Source organism: Colias croceus, chromosome 1 (assembly GCF_905220415.1).
Source record: "Colias croceus chromosome 1, ilColCroc2.1".
Classification (NCBI taxonomy): domain Eukaryota; kingdom Metazoa; phylum Arthropoda; class Insecta; order Lepidoptera; family Pieridae; genus Colias; species Colias croceus.
The window spans coordinates 2359767-2374516 of NC_059537.1; the positions used below are offsets into that span (position 1 = coordinate 2359767).

Here is a 14750-nt window from a genome sequence, read left to right on the forward strand (position 1 = left end):
GACCCACTCGCGAATCGAATCATTGAAATCAGTGACAAGCGGCAAGTTTATCGCATCAGGGTCCAAATTTATCTGTTCAAATCTGCATGATTTGTGCATTACATTTGTGTGGAATGCTTTTTGTTTAGATTAGATTTCTGTAAATTTGATGATAATTATTTAGGCACGCACCTTTTCTTTATTTGACGACCTAATTAGAACAGATTTTTAGATAAGGTAATACCTAAATAGCACAGATAATAGTTATAATCTAATCTAATATTATATTATAAAGGCGAAAGTTTGTATGGATGTATGGATGTTTGTTACTCTTTCACGTAAAAACTACTGAACCGATTACAATGAAATTTAGCACACATATAGAGGGTAACTTGGATTAACACATAGGATAGTTTTTATCCCGGAAATCCCACGGGAACGGGAACTATGCGGGTTTTCCTTTGCAAACGCGGGCGAAGCCGCGGGCGGAAATCTAGTACTATAGTAAAAGTAAAAGGTATAATAAATAATGTATTAATAATTTTATTGAATGTTAGTGACTTTAAATAATCTATACTATAATATTATAAAGCTGAAGAGTTTGTTTGTTTGTTTCAACGCGCTAATCTCAGGAACTACTGGTCCGAATTGAAAAATTATTTCAGTGTTAGATAGCCCCTTCATCGAGGCTATTTATCATCACGCTAAGACCTACAGGAGAGGAGCCACGCGGGTGAAACCGTGGAGAGCAACTAGTCAGTGATAAGTGGTCATTATCGCCCGCCACAGTCATTCAATTAACGCGCTAGCCATTCTATCAAATAGCAGATTCAACCAGTCGACTGCGACATATTATAATGCATTCATTCCTAAGAAATATTGTATTGTATTTATTATTGTTGTTTAAAATAAATATTTCAATTACTTATCCAGGAATCAGGATGTAATCGTAAAGGGTGCATCGGTTGATGTAATTTTTTTAGATATTTCCCGTTTTAATTTTAATATGTATTTTACTCTTACTTATTAGGCTTTCGATGTCAGTTTAAAGTTTTTTGATATTTGCAATAGTTATGGAATAACCGCCTGTGCACACTTAACGATTACCTACACCTGTATAAAGTTCTTTCTATAGTTAAATACTAGATGGCGCTGAGTGTAGCGTGAGAACATTTTATTAGAACTACTTCATTTTAGTAGACAGTTAAATGTAAAAATTTTATTATTTTTATTGTATACTAGCGGTCCGCCCCGGCTTCGCCCGTGGTACATGTTTACGTTTTCTCTCCATAAGAACCATCCTCGTACTTCAAGGAATATTATAAAAAAAGAATTAACGAAATCGGTTCAGACTTCAGCCGTTCTCGAGTTATGCGCTTACCAACACATTTTGCGATTCATTTTTATACCTAGTATAGATATTAACATACAATATGAACTATGTTAACATTACGTATAGTACCTGCCTAATGATATTATGACAAGATTTAATCTGATAAAATTGAAAAACGTAAATAAATTTTACTATCTTAGAACCGGAGCTAGTTGCTTACAAATTTACAAATGCCTTCAGAAATACATTTATGCCCGTTTTCACCAACAACCCGTAAAATTTAAGTGTCACCTAAGTCAATTTAGGGGATAACTAACGTAAAATTTGCTTTCACCGACAGATAAGTGTCACCTAAATCGTTAGGTTCGGTCTTGGGTTCGGTAGTGATTTGAAGGGTCCCTTAAACTAAGGAACCCTTACTTAGGAGACTGTTTAGGGGTTATTGGTGAAATCGGGCATAAGTCTTGTAAGTATATTCTAGTAAATAGTTAGAAATAGGTATTTATTCAATTATTATTCACCAAAAACGGCCAGTAAGAGTACCTACGTACTTTCATCGGTGATGAATTGAGACATCCTATAAATAATGTGACAAAACGATTTACATAATTTTATTTTATTAGATAACTTCAAAGATTACCTATTATTAATGAAATGCTTTTAAGTAGATATTATTACCTACCTAGTTTTTTTTTTATGTATAATTCGGCAAACGAGCTTGCTCGTCACCGTACAGAAAGCGATGATTGGCGCCGCCCATGAACAACCACAGACTCTGGAGTATTGTGGTTGCGTTGCCGGCCTTTGAGGGAGGAGTACGCTCTCTTCATAAAGTATTCTAAATTATAGTCCTTGGGAAATGCCGAATTTGGAAGGTCGTTCCACAGAGGAGTAGTGCGCGGTAGGAAGTTCCTCCTAAAACGCACGCTGGAAGAACGCCAAGTATCGAGATGATGTGGGTGAAATTTAAGCTTGTATAAGTTTAAGTTAGGTATATACATTGTAAAAATAATCTTTTGGAAGTCTAACTGTGGGTCACTTTCGTAAACTATACTAATAGTTTACGAAAGAGGAAAGGTTTGTAATTATATATGTATGTATGGTTTTCAGTTTTCACGCATAAACTACTGGACCGATTTAAAAAAATTCTTCCACCATTATAAAGATGCATCTTCACTGAGCAACAGAGGTTATATTGCATTTTCACAAAAATTAGAGACCCTTATCATTAGATACCACGGGCGAAGCCGGTGCGGACCGCTAGTTTTGTATAATAAAATTACCTTCTCCCAACTAAATTCGTCTTCGGCTAGTTAAAACTAGAGAAAGATAACTTAAACATTATCTATACATAAGTATAATAAATCTGTAGAAGGGTCTATTCTGTACATTGAAAATATTGAAAAAATAAATAGCAGGGGGTGCTACTGGATGGATACCGAGTCCAAATATGTGATTAAAAAATTTTTTGTCTGTCTGTCTGTCTGTCTGTATGTATGTTCAGAGATCACGTGAAAACTAACGGTTCGATTTCGATGAAACTTGGTATAATTATACCTTATTATTTTGGGCATAAAATAGGATACTTTTTATCCCGGAAAAATACGAAAAAAAAATAAATCTTAATTTTTCTTAATTTTTCCGCGCGAACGGAGTCGCGGGCGGAAGCTAGTTACAAATAATTTTAAAGATGCGCTTTCTGTCAATAGAATCCATACTAATACTATAAATGCGAAAGTAACTCTGACTCTGTCTGTCTGTCTGTTACTCAATCACGCCTAATCTACTGAACAAATTTTCATGAAATTTGGTATGGAGATATTTTGATACCCGAGAAAGGACATAGGCTACTTTTTATCCTAGGAAAATGACGCAATCCCGGAAATCCCACTGGTACGGGAACTATGCGGGTTTTTCTATGACTGTGCGGGCGAAGCCGCGGGCGGAAACCTAGTTAACAATAAAAAAACCATCTGTGCATTAGTTTGATTTACCGTTATTATTGCAATAAAATGTAGTACATATTTTTTAATGATTTATTACGCTACAGGTGTGCAGTTATTCAGTTTGCATTGAATAACTGCACACTGTTACAGTTTTAATAATAGATACTTCTTTGGCGTTTGGAAAAAAAATACAAGAATATACAACTTGAACATAGTTATCAATATTCATGCCACCTAGAACTAACTTCTTGCTGTTAAATTTAGGTGTCGGTGTGCGCGCGCATCGTAAAAATAAGAAGTATAACTTCAAAAAACTGTTTCAGTTGGACATAATACCTCATCTTCGTTCGTATAGGAAATAAGTACAAAAAGTGAGATTTCCATAAAAATATGTGTTTCTTTGCCTCAGTAGGATCAACACCTCACTACCGTACCAAAACCGATCTTATGCCTTGCACATAAAGTTCAAAATTCTACCAAATAAAACAAACAGCCAGTCATCTCAACGAACACTAGTCGGCTAATGATAACCATAGTAATGCTTTATCTATTCCACAAAACGATTTAATAATACGGTTGCTCTTACGAAATGCTTGTTTTGTCACTTTGCGCACGTTCACGGCATAAAATTGATTTCTTACGCTCATTAGTTAGTTATACTTGTCTATCATCGTATTTGTTATGATATTAAGTAAATAAACAACGTATGTATGGCGGGTATTCCCTTGGATTTGTATATTTGGTGGTACCCTTGTCGAAAATCGGCTGTTTAATTTTAAGACGTTTACATTGCAGATTTAAAAAGGTTTTTTTCAATCTTGTTTTAACAGATCGATTTGATAAAGTGACATCGTTGGATAGAATGCTTTGAAAATATGACATGATTAACATACTTAATTATATTTAACTGAAAATAAAATTAATCAACTTTGTTCAATTCAGTATTCTGAAATCTTGTTTTATACTTTTTCAGCGCCGGTTATTGTCGTAGTTGGGTTTTAGTTTTTTCACTTTTTATTATTTGTACTATTTTGGTGTTAAAGTGTATTTGTGGCGCATAATATTAACAAAAGTTAAATTGAACGAAAAGATGTGAATTATATGCAATCAGCCCAAGAATACAGGTAAAGTCACAAGCAAATATGCTAGTAATATATACATATTCAAAATGTACAAGTAAAGCGCTTTCAAATTATACCAATCACGGGATATTTATCTGAACTTTAATTTTTTACTCTGTATGTTTTGTCCGCTAAAGGGCGCCACATTAGATTTTGTGAAACCCCATATAGCCTATAACCAGCGGACAATTAAGACGCTTCTAATGATATGTGATTTGTCGAATTCTGATAAGTAGTTTAGAAGTTACGAGGGAACAGATGAACATACATACATACATACATTCATACATACATGCATAGCCTGTCAAAATCATAACCCTCCTTTTGCTTTGCCGTAGTCGGGTAAAAACAGTATAGTTTATTAGGCGGCCTTATCACTTAGAAGTGATACATAATATTTGCAAACGCTAAAATCCACATAGATAAGATAAATAGAAGCAACTTTTTTTGTTGTTTAAACAAGAATTCTGCATATGATCAGCAAATTTGCAAAAATATCTGGCAGACAATAATAATAACATTGCCATGTTCGTAACAAATTAGTATAGGAAAAGGAAAAGAGAAAAATAAAGAAACAGCTGACTTGCCTTTAATATTCATAATAGGTACACAATTTTAACCATAATGTAGTAAATATTTACGTTATTATTATCTGAGCAATGTTAACAATGAGCTTTCGCGCTGTTTCAAATAGTGTAGGTACGATATTATCTACATACAACAAATAATATGTGTAATAAGGTTTTGTATTTTAATAGCACTATAAATAGAGGAATCTGATTATTAATAATTATAATATGTGGAATATAAAAATTGTGAACGTTATTGGATAAAATTAACTGCGTTAAAAACAACCGACTTCAAAAACGGAAAAGTAAAAAATAAAAAAGATTTGATATTATTAATTACTACATATTATTTAGATGTGCTATTTATTAAATAGGTTTGATGTCGGTGCACGGGCTTAATACTAGCTTAGTGTTTGGCACCGACTTCAAACCTATTTAATAAATAGCACATCTAAATAATATGTAGTAATTAATAATATCAAATCTTTTTTATTTTTTACTTTTCCGTTTTTGAAGTCGGTTGTTTTTAACGCAGTTAATTTTATTTAATACTTTTTAGTGTAATTTTCAACACGAATCAAACGAGCCCAAACTCGATAAAGTTGAGTCAATATATTACTGAGTTCCTATGGCCACCTTCCGATTCCATCATCAAATCAGCTCTATGTCATGATAATGTTTCATCGCTATCCAATTTACACACTTATACAAAATTTCAGCTCAATCGGTTACCGGGAAGTGAATCAAAGTTACTTGCTACATTCCAATTAAGTCATCGAGTACAGACAAAAATGCTCATAAAATAAAAACTACTGGGCCTAGCCGAATAAAATTTTTATGGGACCAATTCGACACCATCGAACAAAAAAAGAATCACGTAAATCGGTTCAGAAACCTCGGAGTAATCGGTGTACATACATTAAAAAAAAAAAAAAAAAAAATATACCGGCCGAATTGATAACCTCCTCCTTTTTTTTGAAGTCGGTTAAAAAGTGAGCCGATCCGCATAATTATTATTGATTGTATTGTCATTTGTTGATCTAGATAAGTATTTTTACTCAGAGCATCCTTTTACATAATATAATTATGTACCTAATTAAAAATATGGTAATTGATTTCTATATTTTTTCGACGTATAGAAAATTTATATATTTTAACAGAACTGAAACGTGTATGTTCAATAAGACTTCTAAAAGCACTTTTGAATCGTCATAATATATTTTTAACTTTTACCACCGATTCGAAAAGCAGTTTCTATGGAGAATCGGCAAGATACTCCATAGTTGCTTTTTTGAAATCATATCAATTTAATTTGGCAAAATATGTAACATATATTATCATAATAAGTAGGCCATAAAGAACTGTCCTGTGGTTCTAACGCGACAACCCTCCATGTTTTCCGCCGTAGAGGCTTTAAATCTAGAAGGCTCTAAGACAATCAACGATAAAACTATCGGTCCGATATTATTTAAATAAGCTTCTGTAACCTCAGTTAAATGCACAAGTATAACGAAGATGGCTACTCAGTTTCACTATATAACGGAGCCAGGAACCAAACGGTGGTTTAACTGAACGTTTGAAACAATGGACTCTCGTGTTGTTTTCATATCGTTGTTATTTTTTAGCTGCATTGCTTATGTTCAACCGGCATGTAAGAGAATTCATTATTTTAAAGCGTAATTACCTTATTTATTCGGTGTTTTATGTTTTATGGTTTTTATCTGATCGTTTATTCGAGACTTAAAATAAAATATAAATTAGTGTTATTTTATTTTATTTTTTGTTATGTGCAGTTGATTTTACTACGAAGGCTTTGTATTGATATTCAATTTTTAAACACGAAAAGTATTGTTTAAAAAATATACGATAAATCATAGATCAATAATTACAATTAAAGTTTTATATTAGAGTTTATAGAATACTAACTTAATGTGTGTGTAAAAAAAAGATTTTATTTCTAGCATCATTACCATGTAGAAAAATTAGAACAATCGTAAACGGGCACAATCAAAGGAGATTACAGTTGGCTGAGGGCAGGGTCCACAAACAACCGGCGGCGTCAGAGATGAAATATATGGTATGAAATACCATAATAAATACAATATTTTATTGTTATATTATATTTTAAATTTGTGAGTATCAACTTCTCTATTTTCAGTACTGCAATTTTTTTTAAATAATCGTTAACGATATCAAACGTGAGTACCTACCTGTCACCTATGCACTTTCAGTTCTGCTCATGGTCTAAGATCCCACCGCAGGATTGCGGAGTGCGTTCATTTTTTTTGATGAAACCATCAATTAAAATAAACAATTTCTCAAACGGAAACTTTATTATAAATTCAGGGCTCGGAACCGGTTTGAAAAGAGCGGTTAATTTAGATTATATACCGGTAAATATATCGTTCCTTCATTTACCGGTTAAACAAGTGAACTGTTTATAAGTAACCCAAATGATTAAGGTTACCGGTTACTTCTGCACAAACGGTTTTGACACCCAAATTAACCGGTTAATTCCTTTATTATTTTTGCCTCATTTTTTAACGCTTGCCACAAGATATAGTGAATCTAATATCTATACATATAATAAATCTGTAGAAGGGTCAATTCTGTACATTGAAAATATTGAAAAAATAAATACCAGGGGGTGTTACTGGATCGATACCAAACCCAAATATGTGATTAAAAAAAATTTTGTCTGTCTGTATGTTCAGGCATCACGTGAAAACTAACGGTTCGATTTCGATGAAACTTGGTATAATTATACCTTATTATCCTGGGCATAAAATAGGATACTTTTTATCCCGGAAAAATACGTAGAAAAAAATAAATCTTAATTTTTCCGCGCGGACGGAGTCGCGGGCGGAAGCTAGTATCTAATATATTCTATTCTAAAATATAGTTTGTAAGTATAGATGTATGGATGTTTAGCACACATATAGAGGGTAACTTGGATTAACACATAGGATAGTTTTTATCCCGGAAATCCCACGGGAACGGGAACTATGCGGGTTTTCCTTTGCAAACGCGGGCGAAGCCGCGGGCGGAAATCTAGTTATTAAATTCAAATCTATACATATAATAAATCTGTAGAAGGGTCAATTCTGTACATTGAAAATATTGAAAAAATAAATAGCAGGGGGTGTTACTGGATCAATACCAAACCCAAATATGTGATTAAAAAAATTTTTGTCTGTTTGTCTGTCTGTATGTGAAGGCATCACGTGAAAACTAGCGGTTCGATTTCGATGAAACTTGGTATAATTATACCTTATTATCCTGGGCGTAAAATAGGATACTTTTTATCCTGGAAAAATACGTAGAAAAAAATTAATCTTAATTTTTCAGTTTTATCCATAGACGTTGTTCCGTAGAACCGCGAACACACGTTGCGTATTATTATAGGCCTAGCCGTATTTGGGAATTGGGTCCAATAGATATTTATAAGATTTTATTGTCAGAGGTACCTACTCAAAATCGAGAAATAAACCATCCACGCGAAGACCGACATCCGCGCGGACGGAGTCGCGGGCGGAAGCTAGTTTAAAATATAAACTAAAATTGCGAACTTGAGTGCGATTAAGAATTTTGTAACTAAATGACTTCGCAACGTCCAGGCCCGTCGAGCGAGGGTAGCGGGGGCCGAGGATCCTTATGTAACTTGGTTTTAACCGGTTAATTTTCACCACCAAAACCAATATTAATGAAAAACCGGTATTTCGCATAAACCGGTAAAAACCGGTAAAGTGCAACCTTTAACCTAAATCAATTTCGGTTTGGGGTCAATGACCGAAACCGGTTAAGAATTTAAACCGGTTTCCGAGCCCTATTTATAATACATAGGTAATATTCTTGTTCATGATCATTAAATATTAGGCATTGCACAGACAGAAGGATAAATTAAAACAATACAGTCCATTACTTTTACCCGCATTAGATAAAAAAACAATTAGGTATATCTAAATGCCTTTGACAATGAAAAATAAAAAGGGATTTAAATCTTAAGTGAAGGTTGTATACTGTGCTTGTTCATTAGTAAAGAAATGACAAACATACTAACATATTATTATACACATATATCAACAAAGTCTAGGGATGAGGTATTGCATCAAATATCTCAAAATCTATGGAGAATTTTGTGATATTGTTTATGAAAGAATTGAAAATTTGAACATACGACAACATATAGGTACCTACGATTAAACTTTTATCGACTATTTCTTTTATAAATGTTTATAACCTGTCAAATAAATGCAAGTAAAGAAATTAATTTGGGCAAAGGAAAACGTTACTGTTTTCAAAGCAGCTCTTAAAATATTTATTTAAAGTTACCTACTTATTATCACTACATAGTATAAAACAAAGTCGCTTTTTCTGTCCCTATGTCCTTACGTCCCTTTGTATGCTTAAATCTTTAAAACTACGCAACGGATTTTGATGCGGTTTTTTTTAATAGATAGAGTGATTCATGAGGAAGGTTTTAGTATATAATTTATTAGGTTTTAGACAAAGCGGGCGAAGCCGCGGGCGTTAAACTAGTTTGGTCATAATATGTTAACCAATTAGCTATTTATTATTAATATTAAATTATATTAATATTTAATTGTGACAGGTATGTTTTTAGAATTAATTAGCTATTTAATAATATAATTTATCCAATTCGAAATAAGTCAATAGTTATAGATAATTATTCATATTGTTTATACCTACATATAATAATTAATATTATATTGTGTTTTCAGATTATGTATTTGGTTATTTTCTTCGTTGTTAATATTACATTTTTCGTTATTTTGGTATTGGCGAGGTATTGCGTTTTGCAGAATATTTACATAATAATAACATTACAGTCTTATCTATTCATCAATAAATTACGTGTTAAGTTTGTTTTTTTATGCATTTCCTTGTATTTAAAATAAGTTGAATTTTAACATGTTTCAATATTGTGTAGGTAGCTAACTACTAATTAAAATCTATATAATTTTTATGAACTTAATGTGTGTATAAAATATATCCGATTTATTTTTAAAAATTTATTACGGCCGTTTTACTCATTAAGTTAAGTACTTTCGATATCAGTTTAAAGTTTTTTGTTATCTGTAATACTTACGGAAAAATCGCCTGTGCACACAACGATTACATCCTGTATATGTACATTGTATATTTTGTTTGTGGTTGCTGTGTTTTTAATAATTAACATTTTTATTTATTTATTTAGATATGGGATGAGGAATTAGCTGCAAAAGCTTCAAAATGGGCTTCGAGAAACAAATTTGAACATAATCCTGACAGAACTATTGGTAATATCCTGTTAAAAATATTTTTTAATTATAATGACTTGTAAAATATATTATAGACATGACCGTGTATTGTACATTTTCTATATTTATACAACACAAACAAGAACGCTTTGTCACGCTTTGCTTCGCTTTTGATAAATACTTTTGACATCGACTTTTGAAGTGAAAATTCTTTAGGCGCGTTGAGAGTAAAATTTCAAGGTCATGGTAACGCCGTCACGTCATGGAGTAAGGCGACGATTTTGATATCTTTAAATCATGCCAAATATGCTTCACTCCTGACACGTGTGCTCGGCACACACGCTCTTTATTTGACTTTATACCTACTATATTGTACCTTATTGTGTGCAGTATTAAAATATTTATTTCTCATTGTCTAGGTTCGAATAGATTCACAACAGGTGAGAACATATATTGGCAAGGTTCAACGGATAAAAATCTCAAGTTTAACCCGGAAAATGCTTTGAATTCGTGGTTCAATGAACATAAGGACTATACATACGGACCATTAACTTCTGAACAGATGCAATCTAAGAAAATGGTTGGACATTATACACAGGTATTATGTTAATAATATTAGAAAAATAGATACCATTTTCTTCACGAATGAGTTTTCACCATTTTGATCCAAATTGCATGTAGTCTCATACATATTATACATATATATATTTTTATTTTATGTTAAATTTTATAAAGTTTAACAGTTAATTTGCATATCAAGATGAATTTAACAAACTTTAAAAAGTAATGAAAATTGCATGAAAACTTTTAATCCTTCGTCAAACTCTTTTAAGTGCTAGCTCTACATTCGTTTTTAGATTTATTTAAACAAAATAAAATTGATAACTGCAACCAGATTGTCTATTACTTTGCTTTTCCTTGAATTTTATACAACAAAAGCGACTTCCTGATGTAGACGTTTTACATTAAAACCAACGACCGTACCTATGTCCTATACAATATTTTTTTCTCTACAATCGGAACCTACGCTCGAGCTCGTGCTCTCACTATACTAATAATAATTATTGGTCTAATATCTAATCGATCATACTTAAAACAAAGATAAGTAAGTTAATTTTCTATTATTTATTTTTATAATTATTTCAGATGGTCTGGTCTGATTCTGTGTACATTGGCTGCGGCTTATCTTCTGAACAGAAAGATGGCTGGATATACTATTATTTCGTTTGCAATTATGGGCCAAGGTAAGACATTATAGTCTGTATAAACAAAAACCATACGAAAAATTTTTACCCATGCTTATTATATATCTTTTTCAATTTCAGTGGGAACTACTTAGGAGAAAAACCCTATCCGTCTGGAACACCGAGCGGACATCTTACTTGTTCTATAGATGATTGCAAACTGCCTTCTGGTGATAAATGCTATTGAGTCGTAATTTTATAGAATTAATGTAATTAATGCCTAATTTGTGGAAATGTGTGTTTTGCTGTAAACAAAAACTTAAGAGATCGATACAGTACATTTCTACATAAAAATATTTACACAGGTATTGAATGATAAGAATAAGATGGTATTGAAATAGGAATGTATATTGTATCAGATATAGATATGAATACCTACTGAAATAAAAATAATAGGAATAAGATATTGAATGTTTTATTTCTTGTCTAATTGTTACACTATCACGCAATAGAAAGAAACACTGAGAAATACTGATTACAATCTCGGAAAAATGTACCCGATAAAGGCCGCTAAAGCAAAACTTAATTAAATTAAAGTTTATTTGCCTTACTCTACTCACACTCAAACTCTAATAATAATCCTACTTTCCAAGACTTTCCATATGTAAGCTATTTGCAACATAACCGTCAATTACTACACAATAGCTTTGTACAATTTCATCTGGTATCTATGTCGTGGTCATATCGTAGATTTGATCATTTCATGATATGAGTGGCCATTTCACGAAATGGTCGCATATCGTGAAATGGCCAACATAGTTTGATCAGATCGTTAAATCGTCAACGTTTCACGATTTGGTCATCCACATTTGGCCAGATCGTATAAAATATAAAGAGTCCATAAAATATTAAAAAATTTCAGAATAACTATATTCTAAAAACTTGTTTAATGTCATTTAAGTTAGTGCTGCGGCAGCGGCCGGCGAATGCCAGAAGCGAATCGTTTTTGCAATAGAAAACAATTAGGTTAGGTTAGGTTACACTTTGATAAACAACGCACGAGCCGAGCGTGCAAAGCGACCGTGCCGCGGCAGCGGCCGGCGAGTGCCAGAAGCGGATCACTTTTTAAAAAACAAACAATTATAATAATATAGAAGTAGTTCTTAAATTATTTTATTTAAGTCGCATTTTTTCTTAAATACATATAAGATATCCACATTTTCCATAGAACTCGTACCTCTTCGTCGTAAATTCTTTGCTATGACTTTCTTCATAATATTGTTATTGTTTAATATTGAATGAATTATGAAGTTTTTAATAATTTAATTTTCGCCAGCGGCCGCCATCTTATCACATAAACACAGAGCTTGCAGCGCCTCTACCAACGATTAATGTAACTATTTTACGATATGATCAAATAATTTTGGTCATTTCATGAAAAAACCGTGCGTTAATTGGCCATATCGTGAAACGATTTCTTATCATTGATCTGCCCAAACCACATCATGATGTGGCCAAACTAAATTGGCCATTTCACGATATGCGACCATTTCGTGAAATGGCCACTCATATCATGAAATGATCAAATCTACGATATGACCACGACATCTACACCACAAAGCAAATGATCTTATTAGTCACTTGTACTCACGTACTGTAAAGTAATGCTAAGGTTAATGGCCTTACAAATACCACAATTTGCTAACAAAATATTGCATGAAACATTAAAAGTCCGGTATTTTGTAAATTTCTTCGTGTAATGAGAACAAGAAGTGTTGGTTAGGACTTACAGCTATAAATAATAAACATAAGGAGCCTGTAGATTGACAGTTTTGTTTTAGTTAAACCTATGATTATTTCGATGTAGTTAATAACAACTCAAGAATAATTAGTATTAAAAGAAATGAGAGATGATGGGATAGGCTATACTTTTGCAAAATAAAAAAATGGCTATTTACGCTTCTAGTTGTCTTTTGAGATAATATAAGATTCCAAAACTGAATTTCCTTAAACTCAAACTCAAACATTTATTTATTCAATTAGACTTCTTTTAGAAGCACTTTTGAAACATCATTACATATTTTAACATTTACCACCGATTCGGAAAGCAGTATCTACGGAGAAGAATCGGCAAGAAACTCCATAGTTGCTCTTTTTAATCATGTCAGTTTTACAATTTATGCCAAAGAACTGTCCTGTGGTTTTTACGCGACAACCCTCCATGGGTTTTTATCGTCCATATATTCCTTAATACTGTAATAGGCTCTCTGAATTAGTACATTTTTTATATAAGTTTAATATTATGAGGAATTCTGTTGTAAAAGCGTAATAATGTCCTATAATATTTATTTATTTATTTATTATATACCTTGACCCATAAATGAATTTTTAACTTTAGTTAGCCGGAAAAATGGAATTTCAATTTTATTTCTGTTTCTTGTGTCATAACAATGTCTGTGTCTGTCTTAAAAATTATATACCTGAAAATTATTGTTTTTCATTGCATTAGTAGGTACCTTTCCTTAGGGATCGTCATTTATCACTTCCTGCGTATGACCCGATTCACTGAAAATTCTGACTCTTACAATTATTATCATATTACTATAACCAGAACTTGTGTGAAACATTAGCAATTTTACAATAAAAATAGTGTGCCAAAATACCATGTCGTTGACCTTCACTCGCAAAGTTGCTTTCTAGTCCAAGGTTGAATCTGTTTTGGTATTGATATTGCTTATACAACGCTGCGTTATATTTGGTCAATTTTAATATTTTAATAAATTAATTAAGGAGAAAGATTTCTTGTTTGTTCATTTACGATTTATCTTAAAAAGTGCTCCACAATAATTCATTTATTTTTACCATAAGTAAGCTTCGTATTACCGTTTTACCCAGGTATATCACGGGTGAACCCATGCGAAGCCGTAGGAATAGTTGGCAAAAATAAATTGAGAATCCCAAAAAAAGTCCTCATTAAAATTATAAATATTAATAATAATAAATAATAATCTATTAAAGTGAGATAAGCTTTAAAATAAACGTACAACACATGAGGCCAATACTCAAAAAGCGGATCACAGCAAAGTTTACTTTCAACAACAAGCGTGATTTCTATATAGTGCACTCTCTTTATTTCGCCAAATATTCCATTACCTCAAACTGTTAAGTAACTGCCACTACCTATTTATTTATGTTTATAATATATACCTAGCAGTTGCAGTTACCTTCATAGTATAAAACAAAGTCGCTTTCTCTGTCCCTATGTGTGCTTAAATCTTTAAAACTACGCAACGGATTTTGAAAGAAAGCTAGTTATAAATAAGAGATATTTTTTTATCCAGTACTTAACTAACTAAC

At 32.3% G+C, this 14750-nt stretch overlaps 1 protein-coding gene across 1 annotated transcript; it reads left to right on the forward strand.

Moving 5' to 3' along the window:
* The first annotated feature begins 6480 nt into the window (after positions 1–6480).
* On the forward strand, positions 6481–11859 carry LOC123695626 (venom allergen 5.02-like). Its single transcript, XM_045641536.1, has 6 exons — positions 6481–6599; positions 6910–7025; positions 10167–10248; positions 10629–10807; positions 11356–11453; positions 11535–11859. The coding sequence occupies exons 1-6, from the start codon at positions 6533–6535 to the stop codon at positions 11638–11640; spliced, it is 648 nt and encodes a 215-aa protein (XP_045497492.1). The 5' UTR covers positions 6481–6532; the 3' UTR covers positions 11641–11859.
* Positions 11860–14750: the final 2891 nt, after the last annotated feature.

What these genes read in the sequence shown, in the direction of transcription:
- LOC123695626 (XM_045641536.1), top strand. Translation starts at nt 6,533, where the DNA reads ATGGACTCTCGTGTTGTTTTCATATCGTTGTTATTTTTTAGCTGCATT. An exon ending in CGTCAGAGATGAAATATATG is followed by an intron (nt 7,026 to 10,166) that starts GTATGAAATACC and finishes TTATTTATTTAG; the next exon opens with ATATGGGATGAGGAATTAGC. An exon ending in TGGTTGGACATTATACACAG is followed by an intron (nt 10,808 to 11,355) that starts GTATTATGTTAA and finishes TAATTATTTCAG; the next exon opens with ATGGTCTGGTCTGATTCTGT.